Source organism: Platalea leucorodia, assembly GCF_965183815.1.
Source record: "Platalea leucorodia genome assembly, chromosome: 2".
Classification (NCBI taxonomy): Eukaryota; Metazoa; Chordata; class Aves; order Pelecaniformes; family Threskiornithidae; genus Platalea; species Platalea leucorodia.
In genome coordinates this window covers 87,493,592-87,521,261 of record NC_138824.1, presented here as the reverse complement: position 1 = coordinate 87,521,261, position 27,670 = coordinate 87,493,592, and the positions used below count along the sequence as shown (strand labels likewise).

The 27,670-nt window shown below is 44.8% G+C and overlaps 2 protein-coding genes across 2 annotated transcripts in view; one reads left to right on the top strand and one right to left on the bottom strand.

Annotated features, from left to right (window-relative positions):
• POLA1 (DNA polymerase alpha 1, catalytic subunit) overlaps nt 1-6,865 on the bottom strand; it is a 207,578-nt gene extending 200,713 nt beyond the window's left edge. The window contains exons 1-7 of the mRNA XM_082335968.1: nt 6,795-6,865; nt 5,110-5,234; nt 3,986-4,082; nt 3,410-3,490; nt 2,599-2,714; nt 2,281-2,343; nt 697-795 (exon numbers count right to left, since the gene is read on the bottom strand). Coding sequence (XP_082192094.1) covers nt 697-795; nt 2,281-2,343; nt 2,599-2,714; nt 3,410-3,490; nt 3,986-4,082; nt 5,110-5,234; nt 6,795-6,825 — 612 coding nt within the window. The 5' untranslated portion in view covers nt 6,826-6,865. The remainder of the gene's footprint in view (nt 1-696; nt 796-2,280; nt 2,344-2,598; nt 2,715-3,409; nt 3,491-3,985; nt 4,083-5,109; nt 5,235-6,794) is intronic.
• A 13,800-nt stretch (nt 6,866-20,665) lies between these two features.
• The window catches only part of PCYT1B (phosphate cytidylyltransferase 1B, choline), a gene marked incomplete at its 5' end in the record, with an annotated part of 31,411 nt that continues 24,406 nt past the window's right edge, over nt 20,666-27,670 (top strand). The window contains one exon of the mRNA XM_082304310.1: nt 20,666-20,782. Within this exon, the coding sequence (XP_082160436.1) occupies nt 20,666-20,782 (117 nt within the window). The remainder of the gene's footprint in view (nt 20,783-27,670) is intronic.

Genomic DNA, 27,670 nt, shown 5'->3' with positions numbered 1-27,670 from the left:
ATTAGTGCCACTGGTGATTATTTTCAATGTAAGAGTTGATGTCACTATTACACAAGCTTTCACAAATCAGATTTATCTACTCTACTCCATTTGCCCTCTACAGACTCTTACCAAATATCTCATTGTATTTCCAGTTATAAAGTCCTTCTCATTTACCAGAACTCTTAACAAAATGCTAGCCTTCCATCCTTAGCAGCCCGTCCCTCCTTTCACTCCAAAATCTTCCACTAGGGTAAACTTCCATCCATAGCTTCAATTCTCCATTTGCTTTCCATTTCTGCAGAAGATGAGTTTCTTATCCTTTTCCACACCCACAAATACTCTTTCTTCTGCTTATTTCACTTCCCATCATCCTTTCCTTGCCAAAAGGGTCTTTTCTACTCTTAGGGAAAAAGAGACAAAGCAGAAGCTCACCTTCATGTGATGCACCTAACATTATAAAAACAGTTCCACCTGTCAAACGCAACAGCTGTATACTACTACTATACTAAAGATAGAGAAAGAGCTGTATTCTGTTTAGGTATTAACATGGAAGGGGAAAACAAAAAATGCATGAAGTTACACAGTAACACTGCTAAGGAAGCTAATGAGAAAGGTAATTTCTAGAAGCAGAAATAAAAGATAACAGTATTCAAATCAACCAAAATACAGATTAATACTTATTAATGAGAACTTTTTTGATTTTTTTTCCTTTACCTTAGGAGTTTGGGACTGCACAGAGAAAGGATTCAGTGGTACTCCAGCAGATCTCCTCCTTTTCAGCGTTATAATTGGTGGTGGAGTTATCTGAACAGTCTGAATATTGAAAGAAAAGAGAAAGTGACAAAACAAAGAGGTGTTGTTTAGTGTTTTCTTTTGCTTTGGTTAGTAACATTTTCCATCAAAGAGAAAGAAGGCCACCAGTATTTCTCATTTGCCAAGAAAACACATCTCCTAATATACAACTCAGACACGTAAAAAGAAAAAGTTATGTGAGCAATCAGCCCATGAAGACAGACACTAGATTTTTTTGGTGAACAGTCTGAGAGAAAAAACTGTCATCAATAAGTGAAACCGTTTTCAAACAGTGGGCACTTCAATAGCTAACCGTGCCTTTAATGCACAAGTATCAGAATAACTGGTGGGATGTTGTTCTTGTCTGCTGAAACAGTAGTACTGAGCACACGTGCCTTAAGAAAGGCAGAAGTGCTCTTTCACTATTGTCACACTAGAGGAAAACCCATTTTAATTTATTTACATGTACAGATATTTTATACTCATCCTTATCAACAGCTAATAACAGAAGAAATTTTAGAGAACAAACAACAAAGCCAAAAAAACAATAGCTAACTACTACTTAAGTAAACGGAAGCCACAGTGTAATTATTAGCATTATTTCCCCTAATCAATGCTCCACAAAATTTGACAGCATTAAAATGCATTTGCTTAATGATTTGAGGGGTTTTGATAGCCTAAGATGTTATAACTCTCAATCAGATGTCATAGGGAGGAGTAAAATAGTAAGCGCACAAACCCAAGAGAATAACTTTACATCGGAACATCTATACCCCTCTTATTGCTCTGTAAAAAACACATTATGCTTATTATGATACAACATATTTCAATTCAGCATCTCACCACTACAGCAGCTTCACAGTTTACGTGTGAGCAATCCTTTCAGTTTTAAGAAATCCTGCCAAAGGGCATTAACTCATTGAAAAGTCATTAATGACGAGGACCAGCCTCATGTGAGACAGTCCTGCTACAGCAGCCAGCCTGCACTCTCCACTCAGAGGAAGCATTTATCCGGTTCTCTGCAGCAAACTGTGGAAAGCAGGAGGAGGCAGACAGAAGTTCAGGTTATGTCATCTGCTGAAACAGTCCTCCCTCAGCTCCTCTCACGAACCCAAACACGCCAGGTGGAAATATCCTACAGTATTCTGGCTGGAGCGTGGTGATACGCATGCATGGTATACACGGTTCAGATGCAGGTAAGTCCTGTTTCACTCCAAGCTAAGACCTAGAAGGCCGCATTAGCACAGGCTCTACATCACATTAATAAAAACCACCTCTAATCAGAACATAGTAGTTTTGCTTATCAAACCAATAGAGTCATACGACTTCTGCATGGTGGAGATGATAGGTAGACTGCATACATACGTGGAATATGCCACATAGATGTGCTATGGAAGAAATCAATCTTAGATGGTCTAGTTTTAGGAAGAATTTTACTTTCTTGATATGTTCCACGGCAAGAAAAATGAATGGAATAAGGTGTTTCAAGCAGATTAATATACTTACTTCAGCATTAAGATCTTGAAGAATATCCCCTAGTAAATCATCCTTTGACAGGTCCACAGTTTTCTGTAAGATAACAGATTAGCCAAACAGTTCTTAGTTATATGTGCAAACCCAATCAGGAGACCAGCAGCAAATGACTAAAGGGTTTCTACAAAGCACACACACATTTTCAGGAATGCTCTATACACAGGAGATTGTAACAGGTGTTTATGTCTTGCTAGACACAAGAACCTGAAATAAGCCCTTGCTTTATTTCACTCCCACTAAAATACTGCAAACAAGTTAGAAATCTTTAAATTCAAAAATGTAAAAACTTACATCTGTGTTTTTCTTCCCAGCACTGGCTATAAACATAGACTTAATTGTGTTTGGCTTTGACACCACAGATTTTTTCACATTCTTTTTATCAACCGTAGATGTTTTGCCACCTTTTCCTACAGAAAAATATAAAATTGTGAATTCTACATTAGAAAAGTTCAATGTTTAAGGGTCCAGTTACTAGCAGGAATAGATAGCTGAGGTACTCTTATTTCTTCCACCTTTACACTGCTGGCTGAAATGAAGCCTAATCATCTTTCATTTGCTGCCAGCTTTGTAACGGCTGTCCTGCACACACAAAAAAAAAAAGCAAAACCCTATCAGCACCCTATCTCTCCTAGTCACATCAGAGATGATCTTCGCATACTCAAGTTCATACTCCAGAAAGAGGACCAAGATACTTTACACGGAAGCATCTCCAGAAAAAATCACTTGATCCCAGATCCTCAGAAGCATGTAAGTATTTCACTGGCAAAAGAGACCGCGCATCCTTTAGACACCGGCTTTCAAAACCAAGATCATTCCTAGATGCATTTGTTCTAGAAGAGAATATATACCCCACAGAAGACTGTAAGCAAAATTGCCCTGGTAGTCCTGAAGTAGTTAACAGTGATTTGACCTCAATTTGTGGACCGCTATCTTCTGTATCACGGGAGCTAAACAAAATCCACAGTCACAGGCATAGAACTACGGAACTTCAAGTAACATGTCATTTGGCCATATTCGCCACATACTGATGCCAAGAAGTTGCCCGTTTTAGGTACCTTTTAAAAGCATTAAAAACATTCTACAGTGGTCATGTTCAACCTACCTTTCTTATTGGAATCAAGAGCATCATCGTCCAGATCTTCATCAAAGATTTCCCTTCCATCTTCTACATAACCTATCCCATCTGTAGAAAAACAAATTGTTAAAAATCTACATTTTAAATTCCATCTTCTGATATTCTAAATATATTCATAATCAGAAGTTTTACATATTTAAACACTTTTCCCCCTTTAATATAGAGCAAAAGTTATAATTGTGAAAGTGTTAAAAACTACAGCACTCTCAGCTGTATCTTCTATTAGACTAAATGTATTATTACATGTTTAGTTAGAAATTATCAATGACGGTACTTCTTTTTAAAGCTACATCACTGATAACTGGAAATAAAATTTCAAAAACAGTTCTTAATGGAAAAATACTTTCATTACCATCCTAATACACTACTATGAGAACAATGCAAAAGATTCATTTCCATATAAAGGCTTATCTTTTTCTTGTCTCCTAAAACAATTTGTAAGAATGTACTAACTATAACTTACCTCAAATCATGAACGTTATGAAGCCTAATTGAGTTACAACACTATAATAAAAATAACTCTCCAAACGAATCTTAACTTACCGTCATCAACAATCCAGTCATCATCCTGACGTTCTCTGACCATCTTGGAGTATTCTTCCTCATCTATTTCATCATAAACACCTGTGAACTCCTCAACCTACAGTTAAGGCATACTGAGGATTAATAGTTCCCATACCATTACTTATCAGTATAGGTCACGAGTAAGAACATAAAAGTTCCCAAGAAATGCATGGTTTCCTACACTGTTACATTGTTCACAACTTGTAAGCTCAGTTATTCATTCAGTTTAAGTTTCTTTTTTGGCAGTGGCAAAAGACAAGTTATCAATTTTTAAAATTATCACAGTATACCGAAACTCAAATTCTACCGAAGCACTGGCAGAGATTTCATTTGAAACTGACTTCCTTTATTGCTCATTTCACATTACAAAAAGAAAAAAACCCAAACCAAAAAACCCTAGCAATGGAGACTTCTGACCTTTGGCTCTAGTCTCATACACCAGGGTGAGCTCAATGAAAAGGAAGGTGATTTGATGTGCCCAAGCATAATGCTGAAAATGCTCTTTTGTGCCTCAGAGTAAATTTGCATGTTAATGATCTACCCACTGCAGGCTTCTTTAGATTTACCCACCTCAATGTGGAAGTCACTTCCTGTTGGTATTACAATTAATTGGACAGTATCAGCATTACACTGCCAGATTTCAGTTCTACCGGTTAAATACTTAAATTTTGGTTTCTTTGCGGAAACATAGCGTATCAATATTAGTCGATTTCAGTCGTGTAAAGCTTTGAAATTCATTTAAAGTTTGAGATCATTTGAAGCTTTAAAACAAAAAAATAGTACTTCCTATCATAACACTAATTACACAATTAAATCTTAAAAGTTAGTCCTTCCCTGCGGGATAGTTATCAAGCAATATCAAGCATGTTAGACTTGCAGTTAATAGAATTGGTTTAGTTTTGAAAACAGAAAGAAACAAATGATACCAGAAAGCAGCAAAACAATTACAGTTACATTCTGAAATACATACACCGTTAAAAAACAAAAGCTGATCTGAAAGGCAGATTTTGTTTCCCATAACTTTTAGATACATATAAAGGGTAAGTAAGCATCTCAGCTCACATTCACGTTCTATTAAAAAAGAAAAGATGAGGAATTTTCACCTCATATTTTAATTTTTCGCCAGCTTTGGCTTTTTTCAGACGTTCCAGTGCTTCTTGCTGGCCTCTTCTAGACTTCTTTTCACGTCTAGAACGTGATGCCGCAAAACTTCCAGACTCATGCATAGCTGTAATTAATTAAAACCAAGTGAAATAAGTTTAGTAATGAGCTGCTGTTATCTTTGGTACTTAGCGTTCAGTGATGTATTAATAGATGGTGGCAGTTTTGCTTAAAATGAACATAGAGACCTACCTGGCTAAAAGCACACAGATAGCTCTTGATAAGCCAATTCTGGAATTCTGCTGAAAGCATGGTCTCACACAGACACAGAGATCAAACAGACTTCGTGCCAGTTCACGCTCAGCAAGAAGCTACCACCTAGATTTCCAAAGCACCTCCCAACCACCCTTAGCTGAAAAGGATCCCCCCACTCTTTCCTTGGGAATTTCCAGCTCCTTTTATTTTGCATGTCTCCATGACAACTCAGGAACAGACAGACTTAGAAAAGGCCTATATTGCTACGAAGCAGTAATGGTTTTTTTTTTAAGGCGGTTTCACAATGTTTTAAGAGTGCAGCTAGATTGAGACAAACTAGAGATTTGTTGACAGCAGAAGACTGCCGCCCCATTTCCTTGTACACTTTCCTCCCTTTGCAAAACTCCCCCCAGCAAGGTGCTCTCCGCTCCTCTTAACCTTTCCCTCTCTCTTGATTTGGGGGGGGGACGGACATGACATCTATCTGGCCACAGAGAACGAATGGTCCCAATCCAGCTTACGAAAGCAGACAAGTTGCCCAGCGAGCAGCCCGCGGGTTTTGCGTGACAAGGTGAAGCCCCCGGCTGCAGGCGGAGGAGACCGCGGCCGGGGCGAGCGGCCGGGCCAGGCAGCGGGAGGAGAAGGCCAGGCCCTCCCCGGGGACGGCGGGAGGCCAAGCTGTGACTAGAGCTGCACCCGGGCAGCGGGGCTGCCGCGACCGAGCAAGGATTTGTATTGGCAAGGGCTGGGATGCACGGAAAAGGGGCATTTACGCTGGCTGATACCAGATGTGGAAGAACTGCAACGGTGTGACAGCTCGGGTGTATTTACACAAGATTTTCTGTCACTTCTTGGCGTTTACTGCAAGCGAGCGCCTCAGGCAATGCCCCCGCCCCCGGGCGACCGCGTTCTCGCCCCCAGCCGAGGCCACCCGCGCCTGCCGCTGCGGTGCGGTGCCCCCGCCAGCCAGCCGCCACCGCGTCCCCAGGCTACGAGCGCCCCGGCCGGGGGAGGCGAGCCCACAGCTCCTCCGCCCGGGGCAACCCGGCCTCGCCGCCGCGGGGAAACCGGCAGCGGGGGCCGCCCCTCCCGGTGTAACCCCCCCACCCGCCCGCCGGGAGAGGGTCCTCCCGGCTCGGGGGCCACGACAAGGCGGGGGGACGCGGGACGATCAACCCCGGGCCCCCGCGGGCGGGCAACCCTGCTCCGAGCCCACCCCCACCCCCCCGCGGCGCACGCGCGCTCCCGCACCGGCGCGGGCACCCGCCCCGCGCGCGCTCTTCCCCCCCCTCGTCCCAGCTCCCCGCCCCGAGCGCCGCTGCCCCGTTGCCCCCCGCCTAAACCCGAAACGACGGCGACAACCGCCGCCGCCCCGCCGCGGGGTGGGGTGGGGGGGCTGCCGCCCCTCCGAGGGAGCGCCCGCGGCCCTCACCGTCCCGGCTCCGAGCGCCGCTCTCGGCCATGGCGCCCGCGCGCTCCGCTGGCGCCAAGGCTCCCGAAAGTGGCGCGAGACGGCAGCCCCGCGCGCCGCCGCCGGGGCGGCAGCCAATCAGCAGCCGCGGCGGCTCCGCGCTCCGGCCGCCCCGCGCGGGGGCGGGTCCGGCTCCGCCGGCCGGGGCGGGGGCCGAGCGGCGGCCGGCGGCGGGGAGCGCGGGCCGCGGGAGGGGTCTCCGTCCGCCTCCCTCCCCAGCGCCGCGTGCGGGAAGGAAGCCCCGGGCGAGGCGGAGCCACTTCCTGGGCGAGGCCTGCGCCGCCCGCGGTGCCTGTCGGCCCGGGCTCCGGGGGAGGCCTGGGCCGGCAGCGCGGGCCGCCGCCGGCAGTTTAGCGGAGCCGGGCCGGGCCCGCCGCTAGAGCCGCGGCTTTGCAGCGGCAGCGCTTTCCAAGACGTTGCGCGCAGATGTGCTCGTTAGCTCCTGTGAGGGGGCTCCGGCAGGGCCCCCGCCTGCTGCCATGGCAGGGCCCTGCCCGAGCTCCCTCAGCCGCAGGGGCCCATCAGCCGTAGTGGCACGGTGCCTTAATTGGGGCAACATAACGTAAATGCAGGCTCCGGAATTGGGATGGGGTGTTGGTTGATGTCAGTCTACAAGCTGGAGCCAGGCTGCAGCGCGAGGGTGAGGGACGGCCTGCCACAGCGTTGCCAGCAGTACATCGGTCCCCGCTGGGAGGAAGGGGCATTTCCCCACGGTTTTAGGCAATATATAACCACAGAAGCTAGGAGGGTGATCATGACAGACTCCGAATAACATCCATAGCAGCCATGGTTTTCTGTTTGCATATATCGCTGTCCTTCTGTCACAAGTTTCAGGAGCTCCTTCACTAAATCACTCCCTAGTCTCTTCAGAGACAGGTAGCGGTTGGCCGGTTTCGTGACAAAACGGGTAACATCGTGGTCGCCCTCCTATTTCCTTCTTTACCTTTTTTTTTTTTTCTTCCTTGCTAGACATTAAAAAAATAGATTCAGACTGGATTTCTTAAGAGGCCAAGTGCATGGAGAGCTGAGAGAAAAGACCTGTTAGCTTTTACCTTGCATACACCTGATTTTGGCAGGGGGCGAGGGGAACATGGGGTATGTTCTGTGCATCTTGATCCCACAGAGATACCTTCAGTCACGTGTTTCAAGAGTATTACATGCCACCCTTCAGCTGAGGAGCAAGAGCTGTGTCCAGAAAAGGATGTATTTCAGTTTCAGGTATAGTTGGGAATTTTTTTAAAAGCCTCGGTTAAGACAACTAACCAAAGCTTTACAAGTCCTCTTCTCTAAAATGGCTTAGATCTATCCGCCTGTGCCTTCATTAAGAAACCCAGGGAAACTGGTGGGGTTTGTGCTGTTTCACCCCAGATTAACCTTGACCTTTTTTCCAAAAACATCAGTGTTGGCCAGTCACTACCCAAAGAACTTGACACCTTTATTTGCAGAATTTTCTGGAGGAGCGTTTGCTGCTCATGAAAATATGTGCGCACTGACTCCAGCTTCTTACAAAGGCAGGTAGCACCAACACTTCAGAGCCATTTGAGAGCAAATAGGACTCTGTCCTTACGGCTGATACGCTGTTACAGAAGCGTTAGCTAGTATTGTTTGGCCTGGATATACTGGTTATTTTCAACTATCTATAACAGAGGATTTTTATGGTTCTGAAACTGAAAGTTATTTTCCTTCTCGACAAGGACTCCTTTGCATTGGTAAGAGAAATAAAAAAACTACCAGACATCGATCCTTCTAACTTATCTATCTACCCAGTTCCTAGTACAGCACTACCTCTCACTGCTGGACCTCGTCTTAGATGGAAGCAGAACCACCCTAACCACCTGTGGCAGCTCCCTGGTGCCAGAAGAGACCAGTCCGCTCCCCCAGCCACCCCGACAGCCAGAATGCCCATTCCCAGGCACTCGAGAGAATGAGACCACCCCTCTCAGCAGTAGCTAGTTATTAGATCAGCTTAGTTGTAGCAAACCCACGTCTTTGGAAACGCTGGCAGTTCTAGGAAGAATGCTTGTCTGACCTACAAACGGCCTTTCTTCACGCGTGTATCCACTGTTTTTTTTTTTCTTTTTTTAAACACATGCAGAAAACAAGGTCACATCACGAAGCATGATGTGGGGTTCAAATTCAGAAGTTACTCCATTTTTTAAGCTACAATAGAGAAACATTTATAAAATAACAATATGTCATGAAATTGTTCTGTTTGAATAGAAATAAGGTAATACTGCATTTCACATATACCTGGCTTTCATATGCTTTGGAATTTTGAATTTAATGGATTTTAGTGCTTTTGATTAAAATAAAACAATACCCTTTGTGAGCTGTCATACAAACAGTGGCATGTTTGTCATTCAGGTGATGCCATGATTTGAGCCGGTACACAGTGATACAGTTAATTTACCAAACTGAAGTTGTTGCCATAGCTCCACTGTGGGACAGCGCAGATCAAACAAAAGCCTTTTTCATGAATGGTAGTTCAATCCTGACATTCATCTCTGGCCATAACAAGGATGCATCTGTTTCCCGCAGCACAGCATAACAAACATATTTAAATGCTGCAGGGGGGGAAGAAAGGAGGGAAGGAGGGAGGGCAGGGGATGTGCTTTGCTTTGGGAAAGAAAAATAACCCAGCAAGATTTTGGACTTCCTCTGCTGAATGGCTTTATCACAGCAGATTACTTTGAGCTGATTTTTAACCTCCCTTGGGACAGTCATACACGGACAACTTGGCATGACCTTTGCTCAATTGTCTTCTAAGCACAAGAAGTGGGAATTCCGCTGTGCAGTTCAGAGCCACCCAAGGTTCTCTCAAGGAAAGTGTGATAGCTGCAGAGAAAAGTGCACAAGAAGCACAGTAACGAAGATGGTAGGCAGCAAAAAACGTGGTACAGAAGAGGAAGCTCAGGAAACTCCCAGATTTCAGCGAAAGGTGACAAAGATGTATTTTCCATATTGTTTTCTTAGAGCTGTGATTTAAATACATAAGTTATGAATAGAAAATATTGTAAACTCGTTGCAAGAGCTCCAAGGTAATATAAACAGTAGTATATATTAACATATGAAAGTACAGATGGAGTATAGTATCAAACCTAGGTAAAATGGAGAAAATACTGTATTGAGGATTATTCTTGTCTTCCTTTTTATGTCTAGGGCATGCTTGATCTCTCTCAAAGGCAGTAGGACAAAAAGTTAAAACTCTCAGAATCAGACATTACACACTAAGCTTATGGTTGGTGATTTTTTTGATGATGGAAAAAAATCTGTTGAACCTAAGAGGGGGTGGTATAAAAAACAGAATGCAAGTAAACCATGAATTACAGTAAGGTAGCAAATTCACCTGGACTATGACTAACTCAAAATGCCTAAACATTATTATATTGTTAAGTACAGACTGTCTTTGTGGAGAATTGTGTGTGTGTGTGCATGCTAGTGCTCAGGATATGAGTGTATATGCTCTATATGTATGTTTCTTACAAACGTGGAGTATTTCGTTCTCTTACTTTTAATCCTTACATTGGTCTGAATTAATTCATGTTATCGCTCAATTAACTTAAAGTTTTTACATCTAATACAATCCAGCTCTGACTACTTCATTTCAGCAGCTGCTTACTAAACTATGCTATTCATGTGACATTTCAACATGAATTACTTAACTGTGTGGGGGACTAAACTCCTAAAGGAGCACAGATTGCATAAATTAAAAATAAAAAATCTCAAATTATTACTTACCATGAGGTCTTTGTTTTCAAAACTCTTCACAGGTAGTTGACTGGTAGAAATAGGAAGAAGTAGATGCTTCTCCATTTGTTTATCAGTAAAGATAATGCAGACATTTATGTTCAAAGGGTAGGTTCCTTGCTTAACAGGCCTGTAAATGCCTTTTGTTCATTGCACAGCTCTTTTTAATTTCCTACCTGAGTTACCTGCTAACATCAGGATGAAGAGAATAAAGTCACTATTAAGATGTTAAGGCTCTGAAATGCAAATGTGAAATAGAAACTAGAACAACACATTAATTTCCATTCTGACAGAAAAAAAGGTCTATGGAATGAACATCCAGACATGCCTCTTTTTTTAAAAAAAACGAACGCATTAAATTCTGATTGCGGTTAAATTGCAGCAAATCCAAGTAACTCAACCAGAATAAGTGGAATTACACTAACTGGAACAGAGAGCAGAATCTCATCACCTGCTTGCCTAATACCATATTCCTATTCAAGCCTAGAAGAAAAGTACAAAATATTATAATGTAAATTAAATAGGGAAGACAAGTGAGAGCAAACTCACAGAGAATGAGCCCTCACATAATTATAATGTCTAAGAATTAAGTCTGATGCCAATGGTATTCAAAAGCGTACAGTTATTGCCACAGCATGAAAGTCTCTGTTTTAACTACTTTCAGCACTCTCTCTTTACAATCGCACAAAAATGAACAATTAATGTATAAGCAGAACATTATTGCAGAGAGGCTGTTACATTTCAAGACCTGGCTGAAGATCAAATGCGGTTCCATTGGTGAATACTCGCAGCGTTCACTGTTTCACATCTCTTGGGCAGAAAAGAGGAAAACATCACGATGTGCTGCAAAGCCTGGTTGTGATCCTGACAACTCTGTGTTGCTGGATTGGTGCTGGTGAAGGCTGTGCTCCCGACGGGCGGGGAGCCCAGCATGGCGAGGCTGGCAGGGCAAGCCGGGGCCCTGTCCCCCAGCCCCTGAGGACCGCAAGCAGGGCAGCCCGGGGATGGGAGTCAGGGTCAGCCCAGAACCCAGAGCAGGCAACTCCGTGGTGATGAGGCAGCTCCGAAGTCAAACCAGAAACACGACTTGGGGTCGGGTCCGGTGATGGTAACCTGGGTCAGACGCAGCCTGGTGATCGCCAGGCAAGTCCATGGTGATAAGGCAGGTCCAAGGTCAAGCCACAAAGTCAGCCCGTGGGTGGGGACCAGGATCAGGCCCGATGATGGTAACCAGGGTCAGCCGCAGCCCAGGGATCACCAGACAAGTCCATAGTGACGAGGCAGGTCCAGGGTCCTCATCTCCCAAACAAAGTGTGTCCTCACGTCTCCCAGAGATCTGGGCTCAGAAGGGGTTTGCGGTAAAGCAATTTAATTGCTGTGGGTTGTCAGCGGGCTGAGGCAGGGCAGGGACAAGGGGGCCTGGGAAAGGACCACGGCAGAGAGGACTTGCGGGTGGCAGGGATGACATGATAGGGCTGGTGGGGTAGGGACCTTGCCACCCAGCGCCCCATCCCACAGCCCCCAAGCAAGGCGGGCAGGGCAGGCCCAGCTGAGAGTCCTGCTCATCAAACAAGATTTTGGACTCGCCTCATCACCGCAGGCAAGCCAGCAACACAGGTCAGGGTCAGGTCCGGTGATGGTAACATGGGTCAGGCACAGCCCAGCAATCACCGGGCAAGCCCATGGTGATGAGGCAGGTCCTAGGCCAGGGCGAGAAGTCAGTCCATGGGTTGAGGCCAGGATCAAGCGGGTCCATGGCCAGGCTCAGCCCCAACACAGCTGGAACCGCCCACTCCGGCAACGTAGTTCAGGCACGGACTGAAGGCCTGGGGCTGAACTGAGGTGGGGCTCTTTGGCCCATAGGCAGCAGGGTATGGGGGCACCCTGGTTGAGGGTGGTCAGGGCCATTAAAGCTTGTTAATGCATTCAGAGCACTGACACAGAGCCCACGTCAACCTAATTGCATGGCCAGAGCCCTTCATTTATTATAAAAAAATCTTACGTACTGGATCACTTTCCGTATTTATATTGGGCCTTCTGGTATCATTAACATTTCACTGTGCTAAGGCAGTGAAGCTACAGTTTAGCTGTTCCTAAGGGTCACTAATTCTCTCATTCTCACACGTATTTTTCAAAAACTCATGACCTGCTTAGAAATTATTTAATCCGCAAGTAATAATACAGAAACTGGGAAAAGACTTTCCACTTTCCCTCTCATCTTTCAACCATAACTACTTCCCCGATTTTTTTCTACCTCTCCCAGATTTACTGAGGCTTTACACTGTCAGTGTTCTTCCCCTTAAGACCACAGCATAAATAATTTTGCCGTCTTGCTGTAGCTAGCTTGTCTAAGCGTGGGATCTTAGAATAATTCAGGTTGGAAGGGACCTCTGGAGATCGCTGGTCCCCCCCCTGCTCAAATCAGGCCCAGACGGCGCAGATTGCTCAGGCCGTGTCCGGTCACGGTTGGAGACTCCACAGCCTCCTGTTCCATGCACCAGGACAATGTGCAGAGTGGCTTTACCTTCTGCCTCTCCCCCTCCCTTTATGCTCCACGGGCCTTCTAGAAGGCCACTTCTGAGGATGGTGAAGCCTCACTCCTCTGAGTTGTCCAAAGGTGAAAAGAACATGCCTGACATACCAGCCCATACCACCCCCTTTCAAACACGGCAGAGAGCCCACAGAAACGCCAGCACTGTTTTGTGCTTGAATATAAGAACAAGTGACAGTAATCTCATTTCAGTATCATACCTGAGCAAAGAGTGAAAAATTAGTCCTAGGACTTTCACAGCATGGTAAGTACACATAGGTAAGGTTTGAGAAGCTTTGCTGAAATTATCAAGTGAAAGGATTAATAATTTTATTAACATACTTAAAGATAGGTAGGAATTCATACAAGTCTGACAGCTTGGCTTTTGTGTTTAACTGTGTAAATCCAGAAAGCATATGAGGTTCTTCCTCCCTTTCCTGTAGCTGATTCTTTACAGTCTACATCTTATCTTCCCTCATTCTGTTTTTACAAAATAGAATTTCTTTAGGAAGTCTTTGCCCCTTCCCTCCTCCCTTTTATTTAAATTAGTCTATCAAAAAAGTAGCAAATGTAGCCTTTGACTAAATGAGGTTTGGGGTTTTTACATAAATAAAAGATGTTTTGTTGTCTTGTTTTTCAAAGAAAAAGCCTGCAAAATATCTGCAGGGTATTCTCAATCTCTTTTCCAGAAACAGCTGCATTATGCTGGTAGAAGTTGTCCATAGCTGCTCAGGGGATAGAACATGCCCAGCCGGTAACATGTCAGATCAAAAGTTTCAAAGGTGGCAAAGTCATAAGAAACTGAAATAAGATCTTAGGGTCAAACAATCTTAATAACTAGTAAAAGCTACAGTAGTTAGCAGATAATCATTTTACAGTGCATAAGTACGTTTTGTTTTAAATGAAGTGTGTATCTCTACCCAGATTATGAAAACCTCCAGTTATTAAGTTTCTGGTACCCAAAATATTAAACATGAACCCCCAACAATCACTTGAATGCAGTTTACAGTATGATTTTTTTATGTTTTCCTTGGCAGGTTTTCATTTGAGATAGTATGGGGAAAAAAACTGTCAAGGCATTTGCATGAAAAATTGACAAATGGGAAGATGAAGGTTGACAAGAACAATGGGGGGGAAATAAAAGTATTGAAGACTTATAATACTGGAAAAGATAGTGTGACAGAATACTGAAGATCAATCCAAGAAGTTTGAAATTGAGCTGGGGAAAAAGGAAGGCACCAGATAGATTGAAAACGGGTAGAAGTGAGTGCAATACAAATATGTGCAAGAAAGGCAGCCTTAGCTTTGTGGGGATTTAAGGGGATTGGAGTGCATATCTAAAAAGCCAGAAGAGGGGAAAAAGAGAAAGGAGGGATAGCAACATAGTTTAAATGTAAATAGGAAAGAGATTTTTCTTAAATTACATGTTATCTGTAACAATAAGAAGCAGGACAGATAGAGTATGACTCATTTAGGCAACGTTTATACTGAGATACATAAAGGAGTGAGATCTGTAATACTCAGCATTATAGTTCTTGGTAGCAATAAAGTTGCAGCTGTAGTACTGTGCTTGCACCACTCTGCAAGAAATCTATAGAGAACCCAAAACAGAACAGGGAGGATAATGAGAAGATCTGTAAAATACGACCTATGAGAAACTATTGGAACAACTGGGGCAGTTTAGTCCAGAAGAGTCATGAGAGATGTGACAAAAATACCAACCTACCTGCTGAATGTCAGCTCTCTACTCTGAATTCTCAAACTATTGTTTCAAAATCTTAACCATACGAGTCATACAAAAAGCAAAAGAGTAAATCTGTTCTCTGTGTCCAGTAGAAAAACAAGCAGGGGCAATAGATTGCAGCAATGGAGGTTCAGGTTAGACATTAAGAAAGACTTTCTGATAGGAAAGAAAGAACAGGGCTGCATCAAAAGCAGCATGGCCAGCAGGTCGAGGGAGGTGATTCTGCCTCTCTACTCTGCTCTGGTGAGACCCCACCTGCAGTACTGCAGTCCAGCTCTGGGGTCCTCAGCATGGGAAGGATGTGGACCTGTTGGAGTGGGTCCAGAGGAGGGCCACAAAGATGATCAGAGGGATGGAACACCTCTCTTATGAGGAAAGGCTGAAAGAGCTGGGGTTGCTCAGCCTGGAGAAGAGAAGGCTGCGGGGAGACCTCATTGCAGTCTTTCAGTACTTAAAGGGAGCCTACAAGAAAGATGGGGATAGTCTTTTTAGCAAGGCCTGCTGCAACAGGACAAGGGATAATGGTTTTAAACTAAAGGAGGGTAGATTCAGACTGGATATAAGGAAGAAATTTTTTACAATGAGGGTGGTGAAACACTGGAAGAGGTTGCCCAGAGAGGTAGGAGATGCCCCATCCCTGGAAACATGCAAGGTCAGGTTGGACGGGGCTCTGGCCAACCTGATCTAGTTGAAGATGTCCCTGCTCATTGCACTAGATGGCCTTTACAGGTCCCTTCCAACCCAAACTAATGATTCTATGATTCTATGATAAGAGTGGATTGACTAGATAGTTGGGGTTCTGCGAAGAGCATGACCAACAGAGGTTAGCTAATCAAAGCGGTTCCCAACCTCTGTGCATCCAGCAGGAAAGTCCCACTGCCGGAAATCCCTCATCCCCCCCTGACAACCCAATAATTAAAAGCTTGATTGTCAAAAATAGCAAGGACAACAGAACAATCTAATAATGGGACAGACAGATCTAATGTTATCCACACTAAGTGACCGTCTCTCTGACTGTGGAAAAACAAAATGAAGACAGATAGCCTCCTGGTCAAAAATCAACCATAATATCTCACCATTTTCTTCAAAAGTGCTTATAAAAGTAGTTCATGAAAGAGCAAGAACACAAAGAACCTGCCCCGAAGTGGGTAGCCCCACTTATTCAAAACAGTGCTATAAAGCATGGATGAATGGCATCATCAAAAGACACTATTTTCAAGAATTTATGGATTTTAGATGATTTATCTATAAACTGTACTGGAATTAAGATGACATTTTTCATTAAATTCTTACATAAAGACTGACTAATTTGATTCTATACAAGTCTCCCGAGAATATAGCATGTATTAAAAATCACATCTCCACTATGGAATTATGGGGAGAACCAGGTATAAGATTATGTTATACCAAATCCTATGTTTTTACTTTTCATAATTTATGGACTGTCGTTGCATATTAAAAAAAAACTTATGGAGTTAATCTGTATACAATTCTAGAAGACTCTTTCATAAATAGGAAATATTTTGGATTTATTCTAACAAAAAGGTGGTAGTTTGTAAGCACTGTGCATGCCACTGGAATGATGAACTATAACTTAAAAAGGAATTAAAGCTGCAGTGTCAGCCAACATTGCATGGAAGCAGCAAAGCAGTGGTGTTGGAGGCGGTGAAAACCAATAGGGTATATTTAAATTCGTACCTTTAATTCTTTCCCTTTATTTTCCCACCTATGCAAGCGGGCAAAAAAATTCTACCATTGTGGTGTTTTAATCTCAGTCTAAAAATACGTGATTTAACTAATTGATCATCTCAGCAGTAAGGTATCTTTTTCTGCTGGTTTTTTGACTACTAATTCTAGCACGTCTAGAATTGGTATGAGATAGATACATGGATATATACATGCATACATAGAAACATAGTATTTTAACTGATCTGCTCCAGGCATAAGCCATTCCTCCATCTTATAAAGTCTTGCAGTTGACAGTCATTAAAACCTTCAGGATCCAAAATATATACACTGAAGCAAAATTCAGCTCATCTGTTAAATATTCAAGAATTTATTCTATGATGTTTTCTGTCGATGTTTGGCTTTGAAGTCAAACACTATTTAACTATACCAGTCCCTGGTTTTCTGTAGTTTCCTGCTGACTTTTGAACAGAAAATACATGAGGGTCTATTTCTCTTTGTTATGATTCAGTTATAAGTCAGAAGACTCTTGCAGCCTCTCTCATGCAGAGAGCATTTTAAATACAACTTCTGCAGTGCTAACTAGTGCTTGAGATCCACTGAGGCACTTCAGACACTTGAGAATATTCTCCAAGGGCTGCAATGCATTCCCGTCCCTGCTTTTACAAAGGACGTCAGAATAATGGAGTATCTTTGCTTTAATAAAGCAAATGTCATGGTCCTTAGCCTGGAGACTTTGTTGAGTATTTACAGACCTCTCTGTAATAGTAAGATCTCTGGACAACTGTGGGCATCTAAGCCAAAATACCTTGTTAGCAAGTGGCTTGGATGTAAGTCATTGTACTCCGCTGCCAATAGCAGGCTATATCATTGCTTCACCATTAGAAGGAGCAGAAAGCACTCCTTGTTAAGTAGTTGTGAAATGCGTATCGTTTCCCTGCTCAAGCAGTTTGAGGTCCTTAATGGGTTTACTCACAATTTCCAAGTACAGGTTGCTCCTTCGAGGGATTTTGCCTTAAGATAAGGATGCAAGTAGTGTACACTAAACAGCATAGCTACGAACCTGCATGTAGTAAGTTTGATGAAGTAAGCTTCTTGCTTACCTTAATCCATCAAATATCGAGAAAAGAACCCCTCTGAAAGAAGCGGACACCTTAATTCGTGTTCAGATTTCAGCCATGTTGGTCTACCAGTGCTGTTCTGCTAGAGTCAGTTTAACATGTGTAATAGGGTAAAAGCATGACAGAGGGTTTGTAGGTGCTGGTGTCTACAAGGAATTGAAGTTTGTTTAGCTACAGTTGTGGGCACTGATCAGTGCTCCACTGAAAGATTTTAAAAATCTGAATGGCTAAATAGAAAAAGAAAAAAAAAAAAGCAGGGAGATATTTAAAAATGAGGGCTTGAAGATATAGGAGAATCTACACAGAATATTTGTCTCTATAATGTTCAGCTGCCCACGAAGCTCAGAGATAGATAATACTTTCATTTTGAGAAAGGAGAGGATTTAAATGTAACACCTAAACATTTTTTTTTTATTTTTCATACTTTGAGAATTAATTGTTCCAGTTTGCGAACTGAAATTCCATACAGAAAAAGCCCCACCGCCTATCAGACAGAACCTTCTGAACAGCTAAGACTTTTCCTTGTTTTCTGTCTATTCAATTCAGACCTTGGAATTAGTGTTAAGAGGATTGGGATCATGGTTTCCTGGCTTGTTTGCATGTAATGTTAATTTATGCACCCTGGGACAGGATTTTTATGCATCAGATGTCTATTCGAGCCCAAGCAGCTGTTGCCAAGAGCTCAGTCATTAGAGGCAGTGGCTATACGTCCCTGTTACTTCTGAAGGAATGGCAGGAGGATGCCCAGGAGACTGTACTCAGCCTGGTGCAGGATTTTGGTTACATAAAAGAAATGAGATGCATGAACCTTCCCACCCATCACTCTTGCTCCACTGTTCTTTTAAAAGTTGGCTGACTTGTAAGGATTTACAGAAGACCATCTGCTCAGCTTCTCCAGTCAAACCTAATTGTTATTTATTTTTTTTTAGAGGGTAAAGAAGACACACTCCAGCCTTTTGAAAGCCCATTTTGCCCCTACAGCTAGAAGAAGATGCAATTTAGGATATCTTATTCAAGGCATCCAATACATGGGCTAAGATCATCAGAGTCAAGATGGCCTGTGACAAATTCCATTTGGATAGACATGACAGACCCCACAACCTTCCCCCTGTCATTATTTCGACTCTCTTAATGAGATACACAATGTTTCTTAATCATGCTGTTGAAACAGAAGGAAAAAAAAATATAAAGTATTTCCCAGAGGCGGAAAGTAAAAGTATCCCACTTCCACTTTGAAATTCTGGCACAGCTTAGATAGGTGATAACCCCACTGCAAGAGAGACATCGTTCTTTAATGCTGCATGTATATGGAAAAACTTATCTCTATAAAAGACGAATCAAAATGCAGCCGGAGTCAACAGCAAACTCTCAGCATGAAAGCAAAGATGAAATTCACCCTTTTGTGCCAAAGAAATAAAGGGCAAGGGAATTTACAGTTCTAGTTTATTGGCAATCGTCCAGCTGCAAGAAGGTCCCTTTCCCTTTCAGCTCCATTCCCGTGCGCCCGCCTGGTCAGGGAGGGCTGGGCACTGACCCTGGATACGTCCGTACGAGCGCTGCTCCTTCAGCATGCCGGCACCGGGCTCTTGAGAGCTGGCGTGCGTGGTTGGGCTTACAAAAGGGCTACCTGCTGCCTCTGGCTGCTCTGGTCCTCACCCTGCTTGGCCGTGCTGGCCAAATATTCTTCTAACAGCACAACACTCCTGCAAATATTTTTCCTAAGAAAACAAGCGACAAATTTCAGGCAGAGCGCTGCATTAATCATGGTTTAGTCATTTTCCTGGAGTATGCTTTCCATAATGTGTGAGTAGTCCTCACAGAATAACTGTGAAGGAAGCTTAGTTACGAGAAGAAGTTTCAGCTGTGAGATTTAGTTAGTTTGGCTACCTGTTTTCCTTGCGCAGTCACCTCTTTTGGCATGTATTTTCCTTTTTTCTTGACTTCTTATTCTCTCTTTTCACATTCTCTTTTCTTTCTACATTCTTTCGCATCTCCCCCTCTTCAGTTACCTACCCCTTTCCCTTTCACAGAGCTCGTATCTTTTTCTGTATTGCACTCTGCCTCCCTTGCAGATGTGCAAAAGACACGACCTTTGGCATTAAGATGTCAAGACCCGAGGCACAAATCTCTTGTAACTCCTCATGGTTTTGGAGGGCCTTAAATCTTTGTGCCCCTTGATGAAGCTTGATTTTTAAAAGCAACACTCTCAGTGCTCGCTGCGGCTCAGTACGCTGGCACCCGCTTTAGCGAACCTGTCGGGGCCAACGATTGCCGACGGAGTCTCTCCGTTCTAAAAAGCGTCGGCTTTATGTTGCCTTGATCATACCCTCGTGCTCTTTGCGCGGAAGAAGGCCAGGCATTTCATTTCCGCGGTGCGGAAGCCAGGGCTGCGTGTGGCCAAGGTGGGCTTGTGACTGCCGGGCGGGCGGTAGCCCGGCTCCTCGCCGAGGGCCTGGGGGCTCTGGCGTGTGTTTGGCTGTGACAGAAACGTTTCGCTGCATTTAGACGGAGCTGCTACCATTACAGCTACGTCCTTTTATCCCTCCCTTGGCGGCAGAGAAGGGCATTTTCGCCGAGGCCGGTCCAGCTCCTCCCGCCGCAGGGCAGGGCTCTGGCCCGGCCGCGGCGGCGGTCGGCGGCGCTGCCTGGGCGCTCGGCCCGCGGCCGCGCGGCGGCGCGCTGGGGCGGGGCCGCGGCGGGAGCTGTCCCTTCAGCACCGCACCCGCCGGGGCGGCAGCCAACCAGGAGGCCGCATGCAAATGAGCGCGGCGGCGGCGGCGGCCCCACCCCACCCGCGCGGAGCGGGGGGGGGGGGGGGTGTGTGGCACGGCGGGCGCCCGGTTGCCATGGCGACGCGCGGCGGCCGTGCTCCCGGGCGGCTCCCGGGGAGACCCCCCGCGGGGCGGGCACGCGCGTGACGGCGGAGCCCCGCGCCGGGCGGGCCCGGGCGGCGGCGGCGGCGGCGGCGGCGGCGGGGCGGGGGGGGGCGAGGCTGCCGCCGGCCATGCCAGTGCTGGCGCCCGATGCTGAGTCAGAAACAGGTATCCCGAAATCCCCCTCTGAGGCGCGGCGCTCGGAGGCCATGGAGGAGCTGGAGCACACCTGCCCCCAGCCTCGCCTGGTGAGTCGGGCCCGGCAGCGGGCGGGGGCCCGGCAGCGGGCGGGGGCTCGGCCCCACCTCGGCCCTCCCGCCCGAGCCTGCCCGGGCGCTGCGGGGCGAGTGCGGGGCGGGGGGGGGGGGGGCGAGCGCGGGAGGGGCCGGTGCCGCCTGACGGCCGGTGCCTTTGTGCAGCGCCGCGCTCCGCGGGGAGAGGAAGCGCCCGGGCTGCCGCGGGGGTGGCTCTCCCCCGCCTCCCCGCCGGGCTGCCCTGCCCCGCTTTGTCGCCGGGGGACTTCGGGGAGCGCGGTGGCAGCCGAGCAGAATTTCTGGTCCTTTCTTTAAAAGCAGAAAAAAAAAAAAAATGCCCTGAGCCCCCGAGGCGCAAGGGCGCGTTTGAGCGGTGATGCGGGCAGGGCCGCCGCGGCGGCGCGGGGCTCGCCTCAGCGGGCCGGGGCGCGGGGCCGCCGTCTCGGCCGGGGGGCGGGAAGCGCGCGACGGGGCACGGCCGTCCCGCCGGGAAACAAAGCCGCGCGTCTGCGGCCGTGGGTGCGGGGAGCCCCGGGGAGCCCCGGCCCCCGCCCCCCACCCCGAGCCGCCGTCCCGGCCCCCGGGCGCGTCCCGGCAGCCGCCCCCCCTGCGGCGGCCCTCCCGCCTCCCGCCCGGCCCTGGGGGCCGGCCCCTCCGCCGGGTCTAGTGCGGCCGGGAACGGTGAATCCCGCTTCTCCCGGCTGCAGAGCGCGGTGAGGAGTGTCCGGTTCGATTCGGGATGTGTGAGGAAGAGCCTTGGAGGGCCGCGGGTGTGGGGGGGCGGGAGGACGAGGAAGAGCCGGGAGCGACAGTAAAAATGAGCTCCTTTGGCAGCCTTTGGTTAAAGGTGAGGGAAGGCTCCCTCGGATGGTGCAGGCAGCTTCACAAGGCTGCCGCGCCCCAAGAGTTAAGGGTCTGAGAGCTGCCCTTTTTTCATGTGCTCCTTTAAAATAATTGCAATGTTTCCTTGCTTTTTATTGAAAACTTTTATGATTCCTGTCAGGAATGATCACTCCTTTCCCCGGCACGGTATGCACCATTGGCAAGGCGGTAGAAAAATAATGACGATACCTGTTTGCACGCACAGAAATGGAGAGACAGCATCAAGGTGTGAAAGTGCATGATTGATGCAACAGTTTAGTACTGGAAATTAGATCATTTAACACCAGAATTCAGCCCCAGTCCTAATTAAAACATATTTAAACATCAAACTTCAGTAATTAAATTCAACGCTATAGTTGAGACATTGCTCTGATATGACGAGAAATACCAACAGTTGTTGGAGCTGACCTAAATTCATGTTTTCTACTTATAATTAGAATCAACTTGGAAGAAGACTGTTAATTTGTTCATGGAAGGCTTTTGGAGCTGTTTTAATAGGGAAAGTTAGCTCACGTGTTGTTACTGCAGTGTGTTCATACAGGCTGTCTAAGATTTCTCTGTCAAAAGCTCAGATATAACAACCCGTTTGAATATATTATTCCATGTAGTCTGACATTTTAAAAGATTTTCAAGAAAGAAGTGACAATATGATGCCAGTATTTACAGTATCATGCATTCCAGTATAATTTCTGTGGAAATTAAGGTGACAGCTAGAGTACACTAATAAAACAGGAATTCATTATGATGTTTTAGATCTTCCTGAGTACCAGTAATGGACAATGGAGACATTTTGAATAAAGATTTATGGAAAGTGTGTCCTTATAAAGTGATATTTTGTCAGTCAGCAGATCTATGTTATCTTCAGGCAAAAAAAAAATGCCTGGTATAGTATAGTGCGATACACTGTACTTGTTAGAGCATAAGGAGTGATGTGAGCAAGCGTAGTCAAGTTATGTCTTAAGTGAGAAGAACTCAGAGCTGGTGTCCTGAAGAGTTAAAAAGCTAATCACCCCTTGACAGATGATCTAATAACATGGATATCAAGTTCCTATCAGATCTTTTCTAAGATCTTCAGTACTTTCTCTGATCTCACTCCTTTGAAGGCAGTGTGTACAGCGGTGGGCCAGTAACCAAGTCGCTTACTTCATTAATATAAATGAAAGAGGGTGTCTCAGTTAACATTTTAGTATCATTTTATTATCCTGGACCTCAGGATGGCTTTGGTACCTCAGAATGATATAACTGGTGGCAAGTAAAGCCTGTGGTATTTACAGATGACTTTTTAATGCTGTTCATTTGTTATTACGCGGCTCTAAAATTAATTATCTGGGCTTTTGCATTCTTAATATAAGCTCATTTTTAAGAAGCAATTTTTGTTAAGAAATATAACTTCACAATCAGCTCAAATTTTAGAAGATGAAAAGGGGGTTAGTTCTTTTCTGAAACAGTTGTCATCCTTTTCATTAAGACAGGAGTTATTTATTTAAAGCCTTAAAACTGTGAATATTTTTAATGGATATCTGCCACTAGATCCTCTGATTTTAGGCTATGGAGTCTGCTAGCTTGGCAGGAAGTGTCACAGTAGGACTAAAGAAAACCCCTGTATCCTTCAAAGAGCAGGAAAACAGGGGACATTGAAGGCAATTCTCAGGTAAGCTTCAATGTGTATTGAAACCTGATGTTTTCCAGTGCCTAGTACTGTTGTGATATAAATTGCCATTACTTTTTTCCCAAGACACTCTTTGGGTTTTCTTAACCAACTAGAGCATTAATGAGCACTCGTGCTTCAGTCAATTCCCCTGGTCCATCTCTCACTTAATCTTTGCCTTCTTTACGTTCTCAGCTTCCACATATCTGAATGCCAGGAAAATCTCTCTCTCTGAGTGACACACGTACCTTAGTCTCAATGCACAATGGAGAAACAAGCCAATTAGAGTCGCAGGCTTTATCCATAGCGGTGGTTTTAGCAGTTTTGTAGTCAAGGAAAAAAAAACAAAACACAAATAGCGTTTCTCCAATCCTGGTTTGTGTAGTTTTGCATTTATCCGTTTCTCGTCTGGACCAAACTGCTGGGTTAGGCCACTTTCTCATCTACCACTGTCCCATCCATTTTTTTTTTTAAGCGAGTGTTGCTTCTCCTACTTAAACCGTAGGATACCCATGGTTTGGTCATGGGGGCCTTCATTGTTTTAAATGAGATAAACATCGCTGCCGGTCATATCATGCCATGCATTCCAGGTATGGCAGTTGCCCCCAGATAACTTTCAGCAAGCTGCAGCGCACTGCTGGGCTGTGGATCTCAGCCTGGGAATCCCAGCGTTATGGTTTGCCTGTGTGCGCCTGTACTAAAAAGGCCCGTAAGTGAGGGAAAAGCTCTTAGTTTAACTGGATGGCAGAGGTGCCATAGGAGGAAATACCAAAGAGTAAGTACAAAGCCTTGTGAAATGCTTTGCTTATTTTTTTTATAATTTATTTATGTATGTCCCTTGGGATCAAGAGTTTGACTTTGGTCCCACATGTGGGCAGCTCCTTGAAGGATCGGTATGCATCTTGAGAATTACCAGTCCTCACCCTGAAAGAAACAAACAGGCATTTCAACTCACTTTGTTCAGGAAGACAATTCCAGATAGTGTCTTTCATAAACGGAAACAATGGCAATTTATAAGGACAGTGCTGCAGATAAAGCAAAACCAAATACACATCGAAACTTACTTGAAAACAAACCTACTGCTTGGTCTCATCTTTCCCTTGAACACACTGAGAGCTTCTTTTCCTCGTATTTCACATCTCTGTCGTCCAACACAGGCCTCAGTGGGAACATCTGAGAAGGTACTGCTGGGACCTGGGTACCAATGTCTTATTTTCAAAACTGGCTGAAGTAGGTCAGCTAAGGGAATGCAGGGCAACGAAACGTACGTTTTCATCGCAGTACCTGCCTCATTGTGCTTTGAGTCTAATGTGAGATGGAGCCCAAATCAGGAATGCAGGCTCTTCAGCAACACACAGGGAAAGTCAAGCACAACTTAAGGAACCTTAAGAAACCAGATCAGCAGAAAACCACCTAAATTAGCCAAGGTGAACTACAGGGGAGGAGAGGGAATAGACGGGTAGGTGTTTGGTTTGGCCTCTGCTTGCGGGGACGTTGGTGGGTACAGGGCCAGGCAGGAATTAAGCAGCAGTTTTCACGAATTTAAAGTGAAGTGAATATAGCTTCAAGATGACGTAAAGAAACAGATAGGTGCTTTTTGCTGTGTCTGCTCTGTCCTTGACAATGCAATCCCAGGAATACTGGGCTGTTCCCGAGATCATGGTTACATGACATCCGTGCTACCATCGGATGCCTGTTCTTGGGTAACTCAAGCTGTGGCCAAATCCCAATTGCCTGTGCGGGAAAGGGCATCAGGGCCCTGTGTGGAAAATACCCAACTATTTTTTTTCTGCTTAGCGTCACCATTGCAAGGATGGACTAGCTGGAGACTTAGGATCTATCCATATGGCAGATAAAACATGTTCTGCCAAGGCACTGTAAGCATCAGGGCCATTTGAGGTTCACCCTGGCAATCCCAGTGCTTGCTCCCAAGCCTGGATTTACTTCTACTGCCTTGTCTTGAGATTCAGAGGCTACAGACTTTTATAGTTCAATAGGAATTACATATCAAATATCTCGGGGCCACTGACTCTACAATACTTTGGAGAATGAGACTCAGGTACAATTGAAGATCACAGCTCTCATGTCATTTTAGGTATCAGTTGCTTTAGCCATTTTGGTCATTTTACTGATTTTTTTTTTAGAAGAAATGAGAGTACATGAATTCATTTTTTTCAAATTATTCAAGTACATTTGGAAAACACTATTTTTCTTCTTTTTATTTTATTGAAGGGTAGAGGAGAACATTTCAGTACTTTCACTCACTGGAGCTGTATAATGGTTTAAGGGAGCACTAGACTCCTTTAGACAATTTCCCTGTTGCTGCTGTTAAGCAATGAAATGTTAAGCACAAAATTTGAAATAATTGCAAGAAAAATGTGCATGCCTTGGATTCCTATATTTTCATCCCTGGATGCCTTCCTCCCTTCATATTTGCAAACAGTGTTTTGAGAGGGTCTGATGCAACCTCTAGAATTATTTCAGATAGATACTTTATTTCCATGAGCTTCCATAGATCTTTGTATTTCTCTTTCTTGTATCACTGAAAGGTATATGCAATTTTAATCAAAGGAGCTAATGATGAATTTAGGGGGGTTTATTGTGGTTAAAAAGTGTCTCATGCATCTGTTTCTCTCTCACATGATGTTATGACTTAGGGGGTTCTGCCATCTGTTTGCTTCACAGTGAACTAAGCATAAATATATATGTAAACAAACAGCTTTACATTTGAGGGACCCAAAATGACTTTATTTGACCAAATATCTTTTTGGTCCTTTACAAGTTTGGTTTCTGCTCTGGATTAATTTTAGTTTTCGTAAATGTTGGCTCCTACATAAAAGGACAATCCCATAAAAACATGCCAAATGTGGTTGATGCTTGGGGACATGTAGCAATCTTTGCCGCGCTTAAAAGAAAAAAAAAAATTGCCCGTAGACACGAAAAATCTGCTGTGATTTCCCTTTACTACATCAAAGGACATCCAATTGGTATATATTCCGAAATGCCATAGTCTCTGCAAAAACATGTTGCAATACGTATTCATCAGATATACAGAACTACAGATATTTTTTGCAGGATTCACGAATGACACGTAAACACGGAGCAAGCATTACATTCCGTGTATTGTATTCCTCGCTTGCAAATACCCACCTGCCATGCTATTTTAGAAGCAGCTTTTATTAGGAGAATATTACCAATTTCTTAAACTGTACTGTTGTCGTTACTATGAAGGTTTGTATCATAACTTTAAAAAGGAGTAGAAAACCATTGTAAATAGATTATTTCTGCTCCCTTCTCAAAAACATAAACAACATTATAACGTAATATATGTATAAAATGTAAAAAGAAACCCAACACATACATGGATGCGGAGCAGAAGACATACAGAATTAGGAGGCAAATACTAACTACACGGGCAAGAAGCACGTGTTGTGTATAACCACGCATCCAGGATCATGCACAGACACTCGATGGAGCTGAACTGTCTGTCACAATATGTGCTTATACCTTTGTTTCCACATAATCTGCTTTCCTTTCCTACACACAAACACAGACAGATGGCATAAGGTGAAAAGCTCTTGTGAAAGGCACTGGATGAATCAGGAATCTGGTAGAGAAGCCCAGTGCATTCCCTGTGGGAAAATAGTTCTTCCCAGGGCGCTTCTGCCTGCCAGCTGGGGAACTGCAGAGAGTACGTGCCTCCTGTGTGGGAGGAAAAAATGGGGTTTCTCGTGCTTCAGCATAGCTCTGTTTTGAGTAATGGTTTATACAAAACGCTGTCCTACATCTGACATGAAATAATTGATAGACGTTAAGTATTTTTATGTAGAAACACAAGTAGAGAGTGAATACTGGGCCAGATGCACCCAATATCTTAGCTATAACTCGGTCGATTTCAGTAGATTAACCCTTACCTATGTTAAAGCCAAAGTTAGGGCCTTTTAGCCATACATCAGGTGTGTACGCTAATGTACAAGTAAAAAGAAATGGGTATTAGAAAAAATTATGAACTGACATTATCTCCAGTTTCTGGCTTGATCAACAAACCAGAGTGGTACTAGAGCAGTGGTTACGCATTTTTGGTCTATTGACCATGGCCATCCCTCAGCATCACTCATGGGCCAGCAAGCACCTGCCATTCAGCTTTTAATTGCAAATGCACTATGACCAGTTTGGTTCTGCAGTCCCATTGCAACATCTTCATTTTGCTATGGCATCTGCAGGCTGCTGCCTGGTAACCAGTGCCCTGTTGAAGGAGCCGCATACTTCTTTGTCCTGAAATACTGCATATCCCTCCTCAGTGCCAGGGCATCTGACAGCTTGGCTAAGTCTCTAGCCATCGGGACAGGAGG